The sequence below is a fragment of the Balaenoptera ricei genome, chromosome 8 (genome assembly GCF_028023285.1).
Source record: "Balaenoptera ricei isolate mBalRic1 chromosome 8, mBalRic1.hap2, whole genome shotgun sequence".
Lineage (NCBI taxonomy): Eukaryota > Metazoa > Chordata > Mammalia > Artiodactyla > Balaenopteridae > Balaenoptera > Balaenoptera ricei.
This window is the reverse complement of record NC_082646.1, coordinates 21,464,480-21,476,496: the sequence shown is the minus strand read 5'-3', so window position 1 is coordinate 21,476,496 and position 12,017 is coordinate 21,464,480. Positions and strand designations below refer to the sequence as shown.

The window sequence follows — 12,017 nt, the reverse complement described above, 5'->3', positions numbered from 1 at the left end:
CCTAATATTCATATGGAAATACAAAAGACCCTGAATTGCTGAAGCAACCTTGAGAAAAAAGGACAAAGCTGGAGGTATCACCCTCACAGACTTCAAACTGTACTACAAAGCTACAATAATCAAAACAACATGATACTGGCACCAAAACAGATACATAGATCAATGGAATAGAAGAGAGAGCACAGAAATAAACTCACACACCTACAGTCAGTTAATCTACAACAAAGGAGGCAAGAATATACAATGGAGAAAATAAAGTCTCTTCAATAAGTGGTACTAGGAAAACTGGACATCTACATGTAAAACAATGAGATCGGAACATCCCCTCATACTGTATACAAAAATAAAGTCAAAGTGGATTAAAGGCCTAAATGTAAGACCAGAAACCATAAAACTCATAGAAGAAAACATAGGCAGAACGCTCTGACATAAACAGTAACAATATTTTTTTGAATCTATTTCCTAAGGTAAAATAAATAAAAGCAAAAATAAAGAAATGAGATCTAATTAAACTAAGAGCTTTTGCATAGCAAAGGAGACCACTGACAAAACAAAAAGACAACCTACAGAATGAGAGAAGATATTTGAAAATATGATCAACAAGGGGATAATATCTAAAGTATTTAAACAGCTTGTGCAACCCACTATCAAAAAAAACAAACACCCAATCCCAAAATAGGCAGAAGACCTGAATAGACATTTTTCCAAAGATGACTTACAGCAAGCACATGAAAAGATGCTCAACTTTGCTAATTATTTGAGAAATGCAAATCAAAACAATAATGAGATATCACCTCACACCTTTCAGAATGGTTGTCATCAACAAGAACACAAATAGCAAATGTTTTCGAGGATGTGGATAAAAGGGAACCCTTGTACACTGTTAGTGAGAATGTAAATTGGTGCATCCACTGTGGAAAACAGTATGGAGGCTCTTCAAAAAAAAACTAAAAACTACCACAGGATCCAGCAGTTTCACTCCTGGATATATATACAGAAAAAAAAACGAAAACACTAATTCAAAAAGATACATGTACCCAATGTTCATAATGGCATTATTTACAATAGCCAAGATATGGAAGCAACCCAACTGTCCATCAACAGATGAATGGATAAAGATGTGGTGTATATTTACATATACATACACACACACACACACACAATGGAGTATTACTCAGACATAAAAAAGAATGAAATTCTGCCATCTGCAGCAATGTGAATGGACCTTGAGAATATTATGCTTAGTGATGTATGTCAACAAAAGACAAATACTGTATAATATCACTTATATGTGGAATCTAGAAAGTAAATCGAATGGATATAGAAAAACAGAAACGGACTCAAAGATACAGAAAACAAAGTAGTGGTTACCAGTGGGGAGAAGGAAGGGGGGAGGGGCACGTTAGGGGTATGGGATTAAGAGATACAAACTACCCTGTATAAAATAAATAAGCAACAAGGATATATTGAACAGCACAGGGAATTATAATTATTATTTTATAATAACTCTTAATGTAATATAATCTATAAAAATACTGAATCACTATACTGTACACCTCAAATATAATACTGTAATTCAACTATACTTCAGTTAAAAAATTAAGTATTTAAAGAAAAAGCTTTCAACCTAGAATACTATATCTAGCAAAAATATCCTTCAAAAATATTTTTAAACTCTAAGAATTTATCACCAGCAGAACTGTACTACAAAAAAATAAATGCTGACAGAAATTTTTCAGCCTGAAGTGAAATGATATGAGAGAGTGGCTCAGATCTTTACCAAGGAGTAAAGAACATCAGAAATCATTTATATATCAGGAAATATTAAGAAAATCTAGTTCATGATCACTTTAAAATGCTGTCAGGCTAACAGCTCAAGAAGCAGTCTTTCATAGCCAGTCACTCTAATATCTATAAAGAAACAAAAATGTGGACTAATAGCTTTGAAATCTAAGACTGACAATCAACTGTCAGAATCTGTAAGGAATTCCCAGTTAAGTCAGATTGGGGGAAGAGCAGCCAATAAATGTGAACTTCCCATGCTTTACCTTTGGAAATGGGGTAGACAGCACATCTTGAAAAAGGCTGAAAGGAATGTCATATCTCTATCACTACTTGGACCCTGATTCACAAACCTAGGATCTATATCTGTCAGAAAAATAGGAACTGGACCTTAATTTTAAGATAACTATACAGTAAAATGGGAACGTTGTTTAGAAGATACAGAAAGTATTTAAATCTGACGATGATCTATCTACAGGAAGAATCAGAAGAAAAATATTTTAAATTAGGTACCTAGTATGAATCCTATTCTGCAAACTCAGGTATGCAGCAAAAGCCTGTTTATGTATAGATCAAATTAAAACCTACCTTGAGCCCCCATTTTGCCAGGCTTTTAGGAAATTAAATTTTCTTCTTTACTGGAACCCCTGTTTTCTTAGGGTAGAACCAGGATATGGGAGACTTTTGTGATGTCTTCAAAACAGATGAACAGTCTGACCTTCAGTCTCTTTGTGGCCACTGCTGACATTATCTCTGCTATGCCCAGAGTTGTTCTTTGACATCCGAAATGCTCTGATTCCTTGCCACTTGTGGGCTGCAGGTATCTTAGCTGATGTAAAAACCTTGGTGCCTACGAACAAGCCTCCCCACTTGCTCCTTATAACCATTTCCTCTGGGGACTTTCTGTTTCTTAGGCACCTCAACTGAGTGACATATGGTTCCCAGCTAACTCTTAGGGATAACAGACTCTATCTCCTCCCAAGTTAGAGGGAATCTTTCCAATCTGTCTTACCCTTTTTCTTTCTCTAAGATATACTGCTTTCTTCTCTACTGGCTCTTATCATAGGTGTTTATTAAACTCAGAGCTAACCTTGATTTTGGAGTACTTCCATTTTTAGTTCTGTAAAAATGCCTGAGATGAATAATTACTAAGGAAAGAGAAGCCCTGGATTCTTGCATAGAGCAGGAGATGGGGAAAATACAAGAAGATTACCAAATCAATGTCAATGAATTAACCTGATGCACTTCATAATTTGTTTATTTTAAAATAATTGTACGCTACATATTCAAACAATGGAACACTATACAGCAATGAGAATGAACAAGCTAAAACCGCATGCAGTAATATGGATGTCTCACAAATATAATGTTGAATGAAAGAATCCAGATACAAAATAGTACATACTATATGGTTACATTTATGTAAAGTATCCAAACAAACAAAACTATTCTATTTTGTTAGAAGTCAGTATAGTGGGAACTAGTGCCTGAAAAGGAACACAGGGAGACCTTACAAGTTGGTTTTCTGTTTCATAATCTGGGTGCTAGTCACATGGGTGTGTTCAATTTGTGAAAATTCTTCAAACAGTACGTTTAAGCATTGTACAGTTTATGTGTCTTACATATCAATTAAAAGTTCAAAAAATACTAAGTGTTTAAAGGGGTAATTTTCTTTAATTGCTTTGAAAAAAGTTTTAAGGTCTAAAGAAAACTCATCTATTTTTCAACACAGATTTTTGCTAAATAAGTGTAATATTTGACATAAATGAACCTAGAAAATCTTCTGTTTATGAAAGGAGAAAACATCAAAGATTGTAAGGAGTTGTGAAAGATGAAAATTGGTCAGTGGCAAAGGAGATATAATGCACTTTCTGATTACCAATTCTGGGAGATTGCTTATGGAGAAAATTGCTAAGCTACAAAGAAACAAATTACAAGTATTTGTTAAGTATATTTTTCTGGAACAAGAAAATAACTAGGGTTTCCAACTTCTTTGAGAAGATTAGAAACATGATTTTAAAAGCTAATGAGCAATAAGGCCATATAGAAATAAACTTTATTTTTAACTTTAAGAATTAAATGCAGCAGTGACTTCAGCAGTAAAATTAATAATAGTTATTTAGTTGTTAATGAATTGATCTTAATCAGAGGATTATAGTAATTAAGAATAAGTTCTATGAACTCATTTGCTAAATTATAGTTCTGCCATATGTATAGAGAAATAAGTGTTTCTTTTCCTGACAACCAACTGGTTTCTGGGCCAAGATATTTCCATCGATGTGCCAGATTTCTCCTTAACCTCTTTAATCTCAAATGAAGCATATTTTCTATTTGCATGGCACTTAAAACTACAAAAACACTCTGAGATAATTAGCCTAGTTTTACAGATGTGGAAATCGAAGCTTAGCGATGTTAAGTGATTTGCCCATGATGATATATCTTGCATATATTTTTGAAACAAGGTGTTTGGATTCCAAATCAAGTACGCTTTCCACTATCTGGATACCACTTGTAAAAGAGCCATAAAGTAATAAAGTAGGTCTGTCTTGGATCTGTCCAAGAGGTTTTAATAAAACTACGCTTAACTGTGTAGTTCTGCCTAATGGACATTTTCACTTCAGGGTTCTTCAGAACACAATCATGCCAGGGTTGCAGTTGTGTACACCCACATCAATAACAACAGGTTGTTGATATTTCGTTTGGATTGACAATCTTAATTTGTTAGAAATAAGTATTTTATGTGGTTTAATTTTGTCTCCCATTTTCTTTCATTGTAGTTCTCCAGAACAGAAGGACAGATGGCTCTCTCTCCTTCAGAGGTATTTTTTCCAGTATTTATATATATATATATATATTTTTTTTTAATCTTTAAGTTGTAGTTGAATGAATTAAATTTTTCTCTGCAGAGATGTGCCCCAAACTATCCCCCTTTGCCTTAGTAGAAATTGTTCATTTGTCCTCAAAATAAGCTGTTTAGACTGTACACTAACAACTACTTACTGTAAATAATGTTCTGTCATTACATGTATTTCTTTCTTACTAGGAAGGAGAACACTGAGGTCTGGTTAGATCATTCTAGACAGAAATTAGTCAGTAATCTCTCCCATCTCTTTCGGTGTCTCCAGCCTACCATGTGGAGCTAACAGTTTCCTCAAAGCATGTATTAAGTTTCCATACATGGAGGTTTTCTGCTGAGGACCTCAAAATTCAATTATTTTCCCTACCTTTGAGCATTCAGACTAAAATGGTCAATTGAGGTTCATCTCTTATTCCCATAGTCCTTCCCTGCTCTCCCTTCCCAAGCATGGAGACGACCAAGATATATACTGCACTGGAGAGCTCAATGAGAAATAAAAGGCCATTGTTTTGGTTTGGTCTAGTAAAGTATTATATATGCTCCTGTACTTATCACTAAGATTCTGGGCCTGTCCAGAGAAGGTAGGGAAGCTTTGAGGATAAAACACCACCCAGAGGTGCCTTAACCCGACTGTACTTCTCAAGCCTCAGTTGAAATGGATCTCCTCTTCTTTTTTGTGCCCATGCCTAATGTCCTGAGAATTTTTTAAAATTCTCTTCCAACCCATAATGTAATCTGACTTTGCTGAGTCTCTCCATCTGTCTTTTTAAAAATAGCATATAAGTATATTGAAAATAATAGCAAAATAGATTGATTTAAAAATAAGCCATTGGCAAAATCCATCTGACTCAGTGTTGTTTTGGGTTGTTGTTGCATTTGATTAGATACATCAATCTAGAGAAAGAGAAGGACTACCCGAAGAGCATTCCCCTCAAAATCTTCGCCAAGGACATTGGGAATTGTGCCTATGTAAGTGTTTCTAAGCCAGAAAATTAAATTCCAAGTCCCTGCATAAGGCAGTACACCATGAATAAAAAGAGAGACAGGCAGGCAGACAGACAGACAGTCTGTGTATGTGCTGTGGAAGGTAGGCATTTAGAAATACCATTATGAGAAAGTGCATTTTCTGGGGTATCTGTTCTTTGTTCATATGAAAAGTAACCCTAGAGAAAATGAAGCAAGAGAAATTCATATTAATTACAGTATTTAACATTTACACTTGGAAAGAATATTGCCTGTCAGATGTCTCTTTCCTCCCTCTGGCATTAATGTTTCTCTGGATCCCTTCAGTAGCAGCTGCAGAGGCTTGTAGTAAAGACATTTCCACAAGGAGATATTTCCTATTAGTATTAAGCAATGTTTTCCAACTTGTCACTTCTTAAGTAGAGAGTGGGTTTTGGAAAGTTCTTCATTCAAGTATTGAATTCCTCAGGTTAATAAATGGATGAGCTGGGAGAGAGAACGTTTTTAATGGATCAGCATATTCTACCTCATGGTTTTTATCATTTTGGTCAATAAAAATTAAGTTTGTTTAGCCCTAGTTATTATGTGGAATTTTATGACTGAAATATCATGCCAAGACGTTATCAATGATGCACAAAGTGGAAATGAATATTTTTATGATACTGTGGTTTGCCACACTTCATAGCAGCCCTAGATCACACAGAATAGTTTTGTGTGTGGAAAAATATGTAGTACAAAACAGCTATGTTTTGGGCAAAAGTCATGCAAATGTTCTAACATGAGTGCTAGATGTCACTGCCTGAGGGAAATGCTCAAATGTGTATGCTATGAGACTACAGACATCTTCTGTCGTAAAGTAAAGAGGAAAAAATCACCACTGTTTTTCTGCCGGCTTTGATTCAGTTGTTATGGCAGTTGGTTACGTTCAGGATTTTCATGGAAAAACCCTTGAATTTTTTCCAACACTTTCAGTGTATGGAAAGTGTGTGCTTGAGAAAGGACTGGTTTGGGAAAAGAAGACGAGATGTGGTTGAATTGGGTGCTCTGTTTTATCACTGGTACCCTGGTTAAAGTCCATGATGATAGGACACACGGTCCTTTGCTCTCTGAAGTTGTTCTGTGGCAAGAGTCTCCTTTCAGGGAGCCCTGCTTGCAGAGTGATTCCCCCCAAACAACAGTGCATGTATGAGAAGCATTCTTTATCCTTGGCCTCTAGTTATGCACAACCTGTTAGTGAATTCTGCTGGGAAAAAAATAGCCACATTCTCAGTTTTGTCTCTTTATTTTATTTGTTTACTAGGCAAAGAACACTTATCTGCTAAAATTCATTTGTTTTGTCTACCCGATAGGCATGCAGGAAAAAAAAACACATCCTATAATTATTATTTTGAACATATATACCTAATATTAAGAAAAATCATTATCTTAGAAACCAGGTACATTGGGAGTGATTATTAGTATTACAGGATAGATCCTTCACTTTACAAAAGACTTTATAGAGTGTTTCTTTAAATTAAATGAAAGGGTTTTCAGACTCAAAAGAAAAAAGCAGAAGCCTTTCATGATATTTTATCTCAAGTTAAAGCCCAGTATGTAAAACATCTCTGCCATTCTGGTAGAAGACAAACACTGAGCCTTCCCTGTTCATTTCTGAGATACTTTTGCTTAATCCTTGGAGCTATAAGGAACACCATTTGAAATCAGTTAACAAACTTGAGGCAATTTGTCATGTCAAGTAATAGGCTTATAGAGAATAAATACTGTAATGGAGAGATAAGTGATGAGTTATCAGTAGATTTAGCTTAGCTTTATTTTTAGATCATTTTGTTTCCGTTTATGTTACTTATTTGTGCCATTTAAGCCTTATCAGGGACACAGCACTAATTGCTCATTTATCCAATAATTATCATATGTAAAACCTACCCTATGTGCATAGTAAATATTTTTTTAATTTTTATTTTATATTGGAGTATAGTTGATTAACAATGTTGTGTTAGTTTCAGGTGTACAGCAAAGTGATTCAGTTACACAGTACATATACATGTATCTATACCTTTTCAAATTCTTTTCTCGTTTAGGTTATTACAGAGTATTGGGCAGAGTTCCTTGTGCTATACAGTAGGTCCTTGCTGGTTATCTATTTTAAATATAGCAGTGTGTACATGTCAATCCCAAACTCCCAATATTTCTTTTTTGATAGCATAGCATTGTCTTACATTTAAATAATGTCTATTTAGAGTTCAGTGAACTCTATAGATATCTCGGAATCTCATTAATTCCATTTCTCTTTCTTGTGAACTCTTTATTTTTAAATAGTAATTTCTCAATGTAGTTTAGCATTTAGCACAGGGCTATTATAGATACCCTATTCAGTGGCAGAGTTGGTAACAGAATTGAGCTTTCTAAAATTTTCCATTTGTTTGCTAGGCTCATTGGTTTTAAGGCCTCTACAGATTTCAACAATGAAAATCTCAGCAGCCACAGTGCCTGACGTACAGAAAGTGCTCAATAAATAGTGGGGTTTTTTTAAAGGTTTCTTTTGTAACCATTTCTTATTCTGATTTTACCTGAACTGACTTTACCATACAAAGAAATGAAAACCCACACTGTGAAAACAGTACTCAGAAAGAAATAGAAAGTAATCTAATGCTCTCCCTTTTTTACTGCACAATGCTTAATGGAAATAGTCATGGACATGATGCAGAGGACCAACCTCACTGATTTTTTTTGTTTGTTTGATTGGGAGGGTGGTCCTGTCTCTCTGAAATATATTTATTCTTTTTATTTCTGGCTTAAGTTCTTATATTTTTGAGTCATATATTCTTTATTTTAAGAGGAAGAGATGTTTTATTAAAAGGCATAATATATAATGTAATGAAAGTAAATTATCAAGGGTTTGTGTTCTTCTTAAGTTGTGCTTTACTCTGTCAACACTTGAAATCAGGATTTGCCTATGGATAATCATTTGACAATAATTATTTGTACACCTGTTTTAAAATTCTTTATTTATAGCTGTATTTCTTATTTCTTTTTTTTCCACAGTCTAAAACTATAACAGTAACGAATTCAGATACAGCAAATGAAGTTATCAACACGTCACTGCCAATGTTAGGGATAACTGTAAGTTACTCTGCTAGATATTCTTAATTAAAAACAAACTTTGATACTTTGATTCTTATAAATATTATCCCTTCCATCATAAGACAGCTGATTATTAGAGATACCAGTCATATTTTGTCCCCAGAAATGTAGAAAATAAGGACAGTAAAGTTTTTTATTCTTTTTGAGGGTTTTGTTTTGTTTTGTTTTGTTTTGTCTTTAATTGAAGTGTAGTTGAATTACAACATTATTGGGTTGGCCAAAAAGTGTGTTTGATTTTTTCAGTAACATCGTATGGAAAAACCCAAACTAACATTTTGGCCAACCTAATAGTTTCAGGTGTACAACATAGTGATTTGATGTTTTTATAGATTATACTGCATATAAAGTTATTATAAAATATTGGCTATATTCCCTGTGCTGTACATTACATCCATGTATCTTATTTATTTTTTAAACATCTTTATTGAAGTATAATTGCCTTACAATGGTGTGTTAGCTTCTGCTTTATAACAAAGTTAATCAGTTATACATATACAATATGTTCCCATATCTCTTCCCTCTTGCATCTCCCTCTTATTTATTTTATACCTAGTAGTTCATACCTCATAATCCCCTTCACCTATCTTGCCCTTCCTCCTACCCTACAACTCACTGGTAACACTAGTTCTCTGTATGTCTGTTTCTGTTTTGTTATATCTGTTTGTTTGTTTTAGTTTTTAGAATCTACATATAAATGAATACATACAGTATTTGTCTTTCTCTAGTCTATCCATGTTGTTGCAAATGACAAAATTTTCATTCTTATTTATGGCTGAGTAGTATTCCACTATACATATATACACACACACACACACACACACACACAAATACACACACACACCACATATTCTTCATCCATTTATCTGTTGATCGACTCTTGGGTTGCTTCAATATCTTGGATATTATAAATAATGCCACTGTGAACATTGGGGTGCGTGTATCTTTTCAAATTAGTGTTTTTGTTTTCTTTGGATATATTCCCGGGAGTGGAATAGCTGGATCTTATGGTAATTCTATTTTTAGTTTTTTGAGGAACCTCCATACTATTTTCCACAAGGGCTGCACCAATTTACATTCTCACCAACAGTGTACAAGGGTTCCCTTTTATCTACATCCTTGAAAATACTTGTTACTTGTGGTTGTTTTGATGATAGCCATTCTTAAAGGTGTGAGGTAATATCTCATTGTTTTGATTTGCATTTCTCTGATAATTAGTGATGTTGAGCATCTTTTCATGTACCTGTTAGCTAGCCATCTGTAAGTCGTCTTTGGAAAAATGTCTATTCAGGTCTTCTGCCATTTTGGGATTGGATTGTTTGTTTTTTTGATATTGAGTTGTATGAGCTGTTTAAACATTTTGGATATTAACCCCTTGTTGGTCATATCATTTGCAAATATCTTCTGCCATTCTGTAGGTTGTCTTCTTGTTTTGTCAGTGGTCTCCTTTGCTCTGTAAAATCTTTTACTTTAATTAGGTCTCATTTCTTTATGTTTGCTTTTATTTGTTTTGCCTTGGGAGATAGATGCAAAAAAATATTGTTACTGTTTATGTCAAAAAGTGTTCTGCCTGTGTTCTCTTCTAGGAGTTTTATGGTTTCCAGTCTTAACATTTAGGCCTTTAATCCATTTTGACTTTATTTTTGTACATGGTAGGGGAAATATTCTAATTTCAGTTTTTATGTGCAGCTGTCTGGTTTTCCCAATACCACTGTTGAAGAGACTTTATTTTCTCCATTGTATATTTTTTCCTCCTTTGTTGTAGATTAATTGACCATATACATGTGGGTTTATTTCTGGGTTCTCTATTCTGTTGCGTTAATCTATGTGTCTGTTTTTGTGCCAGTATCATACTGTTTTGATTACTGTAGCTTTGTAGTATCATTTGAAGCCAGGGAGCATGATGCCTCCAGCTTTGTTCTTTTTTCTCAAGAATGCTTTGGCTATTTGGGGTCTTTCATGGTTCCATACAAATTTTAGGATTATTTGTTCTAGTTCTGTGAAAAATGTCATGGGTATTTTGATAGGGATTGCATTAAATGTCAGTTGCTTTGGGTAGTATGGACATTTTAACAATATTAATCCTTCTAATCAATGAACATGAGTTATCTTTCCATTTATTTGTCTCATGTTCGGTTTCTTTTATTAATGTTTTATAATTTTCAGAGTATAGGTCTTTTGCCTAGGGCAGTAAAGCCTTAATATTAGCTTAATATTGAGTGCTCTTCTTCCACTCCCATTTTATAACCTGTGTGAACTGAAAAGCATAATAAGATTAGACTATAATTTTAGAGTGATAATAATATGCATTTTAATTTTATATGCTATACATATACAGTTAGGGGGTTTTTTGGTATAAAATTCTCCTTTCAACTTCCTTTCCCCCTTCTCACTTGTCACTATATGACTATTCTTTCCCTATCTCCTCTCCTGGTTCTTCCTTCTTACCTAATTATTCACTTATCCCAAGAGTCAGTCAGTCTTAGGATGATGAATTCTGAAGGATTTGCTCTACAGTAGAATTTTTACATAAAGAACATATAGCTAATAACCATATTCACTGGCTGCAGGTCCAGAGGATAAGATAGATGGTACCTCCTATTGAATCTGTAAATTTAAAAGTAAGCTTTGAATTAGATCATGGATTTAAAGATTTTTAGTATGGACACCACATTTTCCCCAGTTTTGCTTTTAGCTTCTGCTTCTTTCTGTTTCATGCGGCAATGGTGAGTTTTCGAAATTTTATTAATAGGGAAGATTGGAATGTTTGAGGATGAGGTAGGGAAGAAGAATCGGAAAGTTCTCATGTCCTCCCTACCAGTAAATAAAAACCACACAGTAGGGCTTCCCTGGTGGCGCAGTGGTTGAGAATCTGCCTGCTAATGCAGGGGACACGTGTTCGAGCCCTGGTCTGGGAAGATCCCACATGCCGCGGAGCAGCTGGGCCCGTGAGCCACAACTGCTGAGCCTGCGCGTCTGGAGCCTGTGCCCCGCAACGGGAGGGGCCGCGATAGTGAAAGGCCCGCGCACCGCGATGAAGAGCGGTCCCCGCACCGCGATGAAAGAGTGGCCCCCACTTGCCGCAACTAGAGAAAGCCCTCGCACGAACCGAAGACCCAGCACAGCCAAAAATAAATAAATAAATAAATAAATAAATAAAGTAGCTATAAAATTAAAAACAGAACAAAACAGAAAAAAAGACCTTAAAAAAAAAAAAAAAAGAGAATCCTAATGTGATTTAAAAAAAAAAAAACCACACAGTAGGTACTTGTATTGA

General features: G+C 34.7%; 1 protein-coding gene across 1 annotated transcript in view; it reads left to right on the top strand.

Annotated features, from left to right (window-relative positions):
- Window positions 1–12,017, top strand: part of ARHGAP20 (Rho GTPase activating protein 20) — a 138,498-nt gene that overhangs the window by 94,799 nt on the left and 31,682 nt on the right. Inside the window, exons 5-7 of the mRNA XM_059929329.1 lie at window positions 4,560–4,601; window positions 5,524–5,608; window positions 8,645–8,722. Coding sequence (XP_059785312.1) covers window positions 4,560–4,601; window positions 5,524–5,608; window positions 8,645–8,722 — 205 coding nt within the window. The remainder of the gene's footprint in view (window positions 1–4,559; window positions 4,602–5,523; window positions 5,609–8,644; window positions 8,723–12,017) is intronic.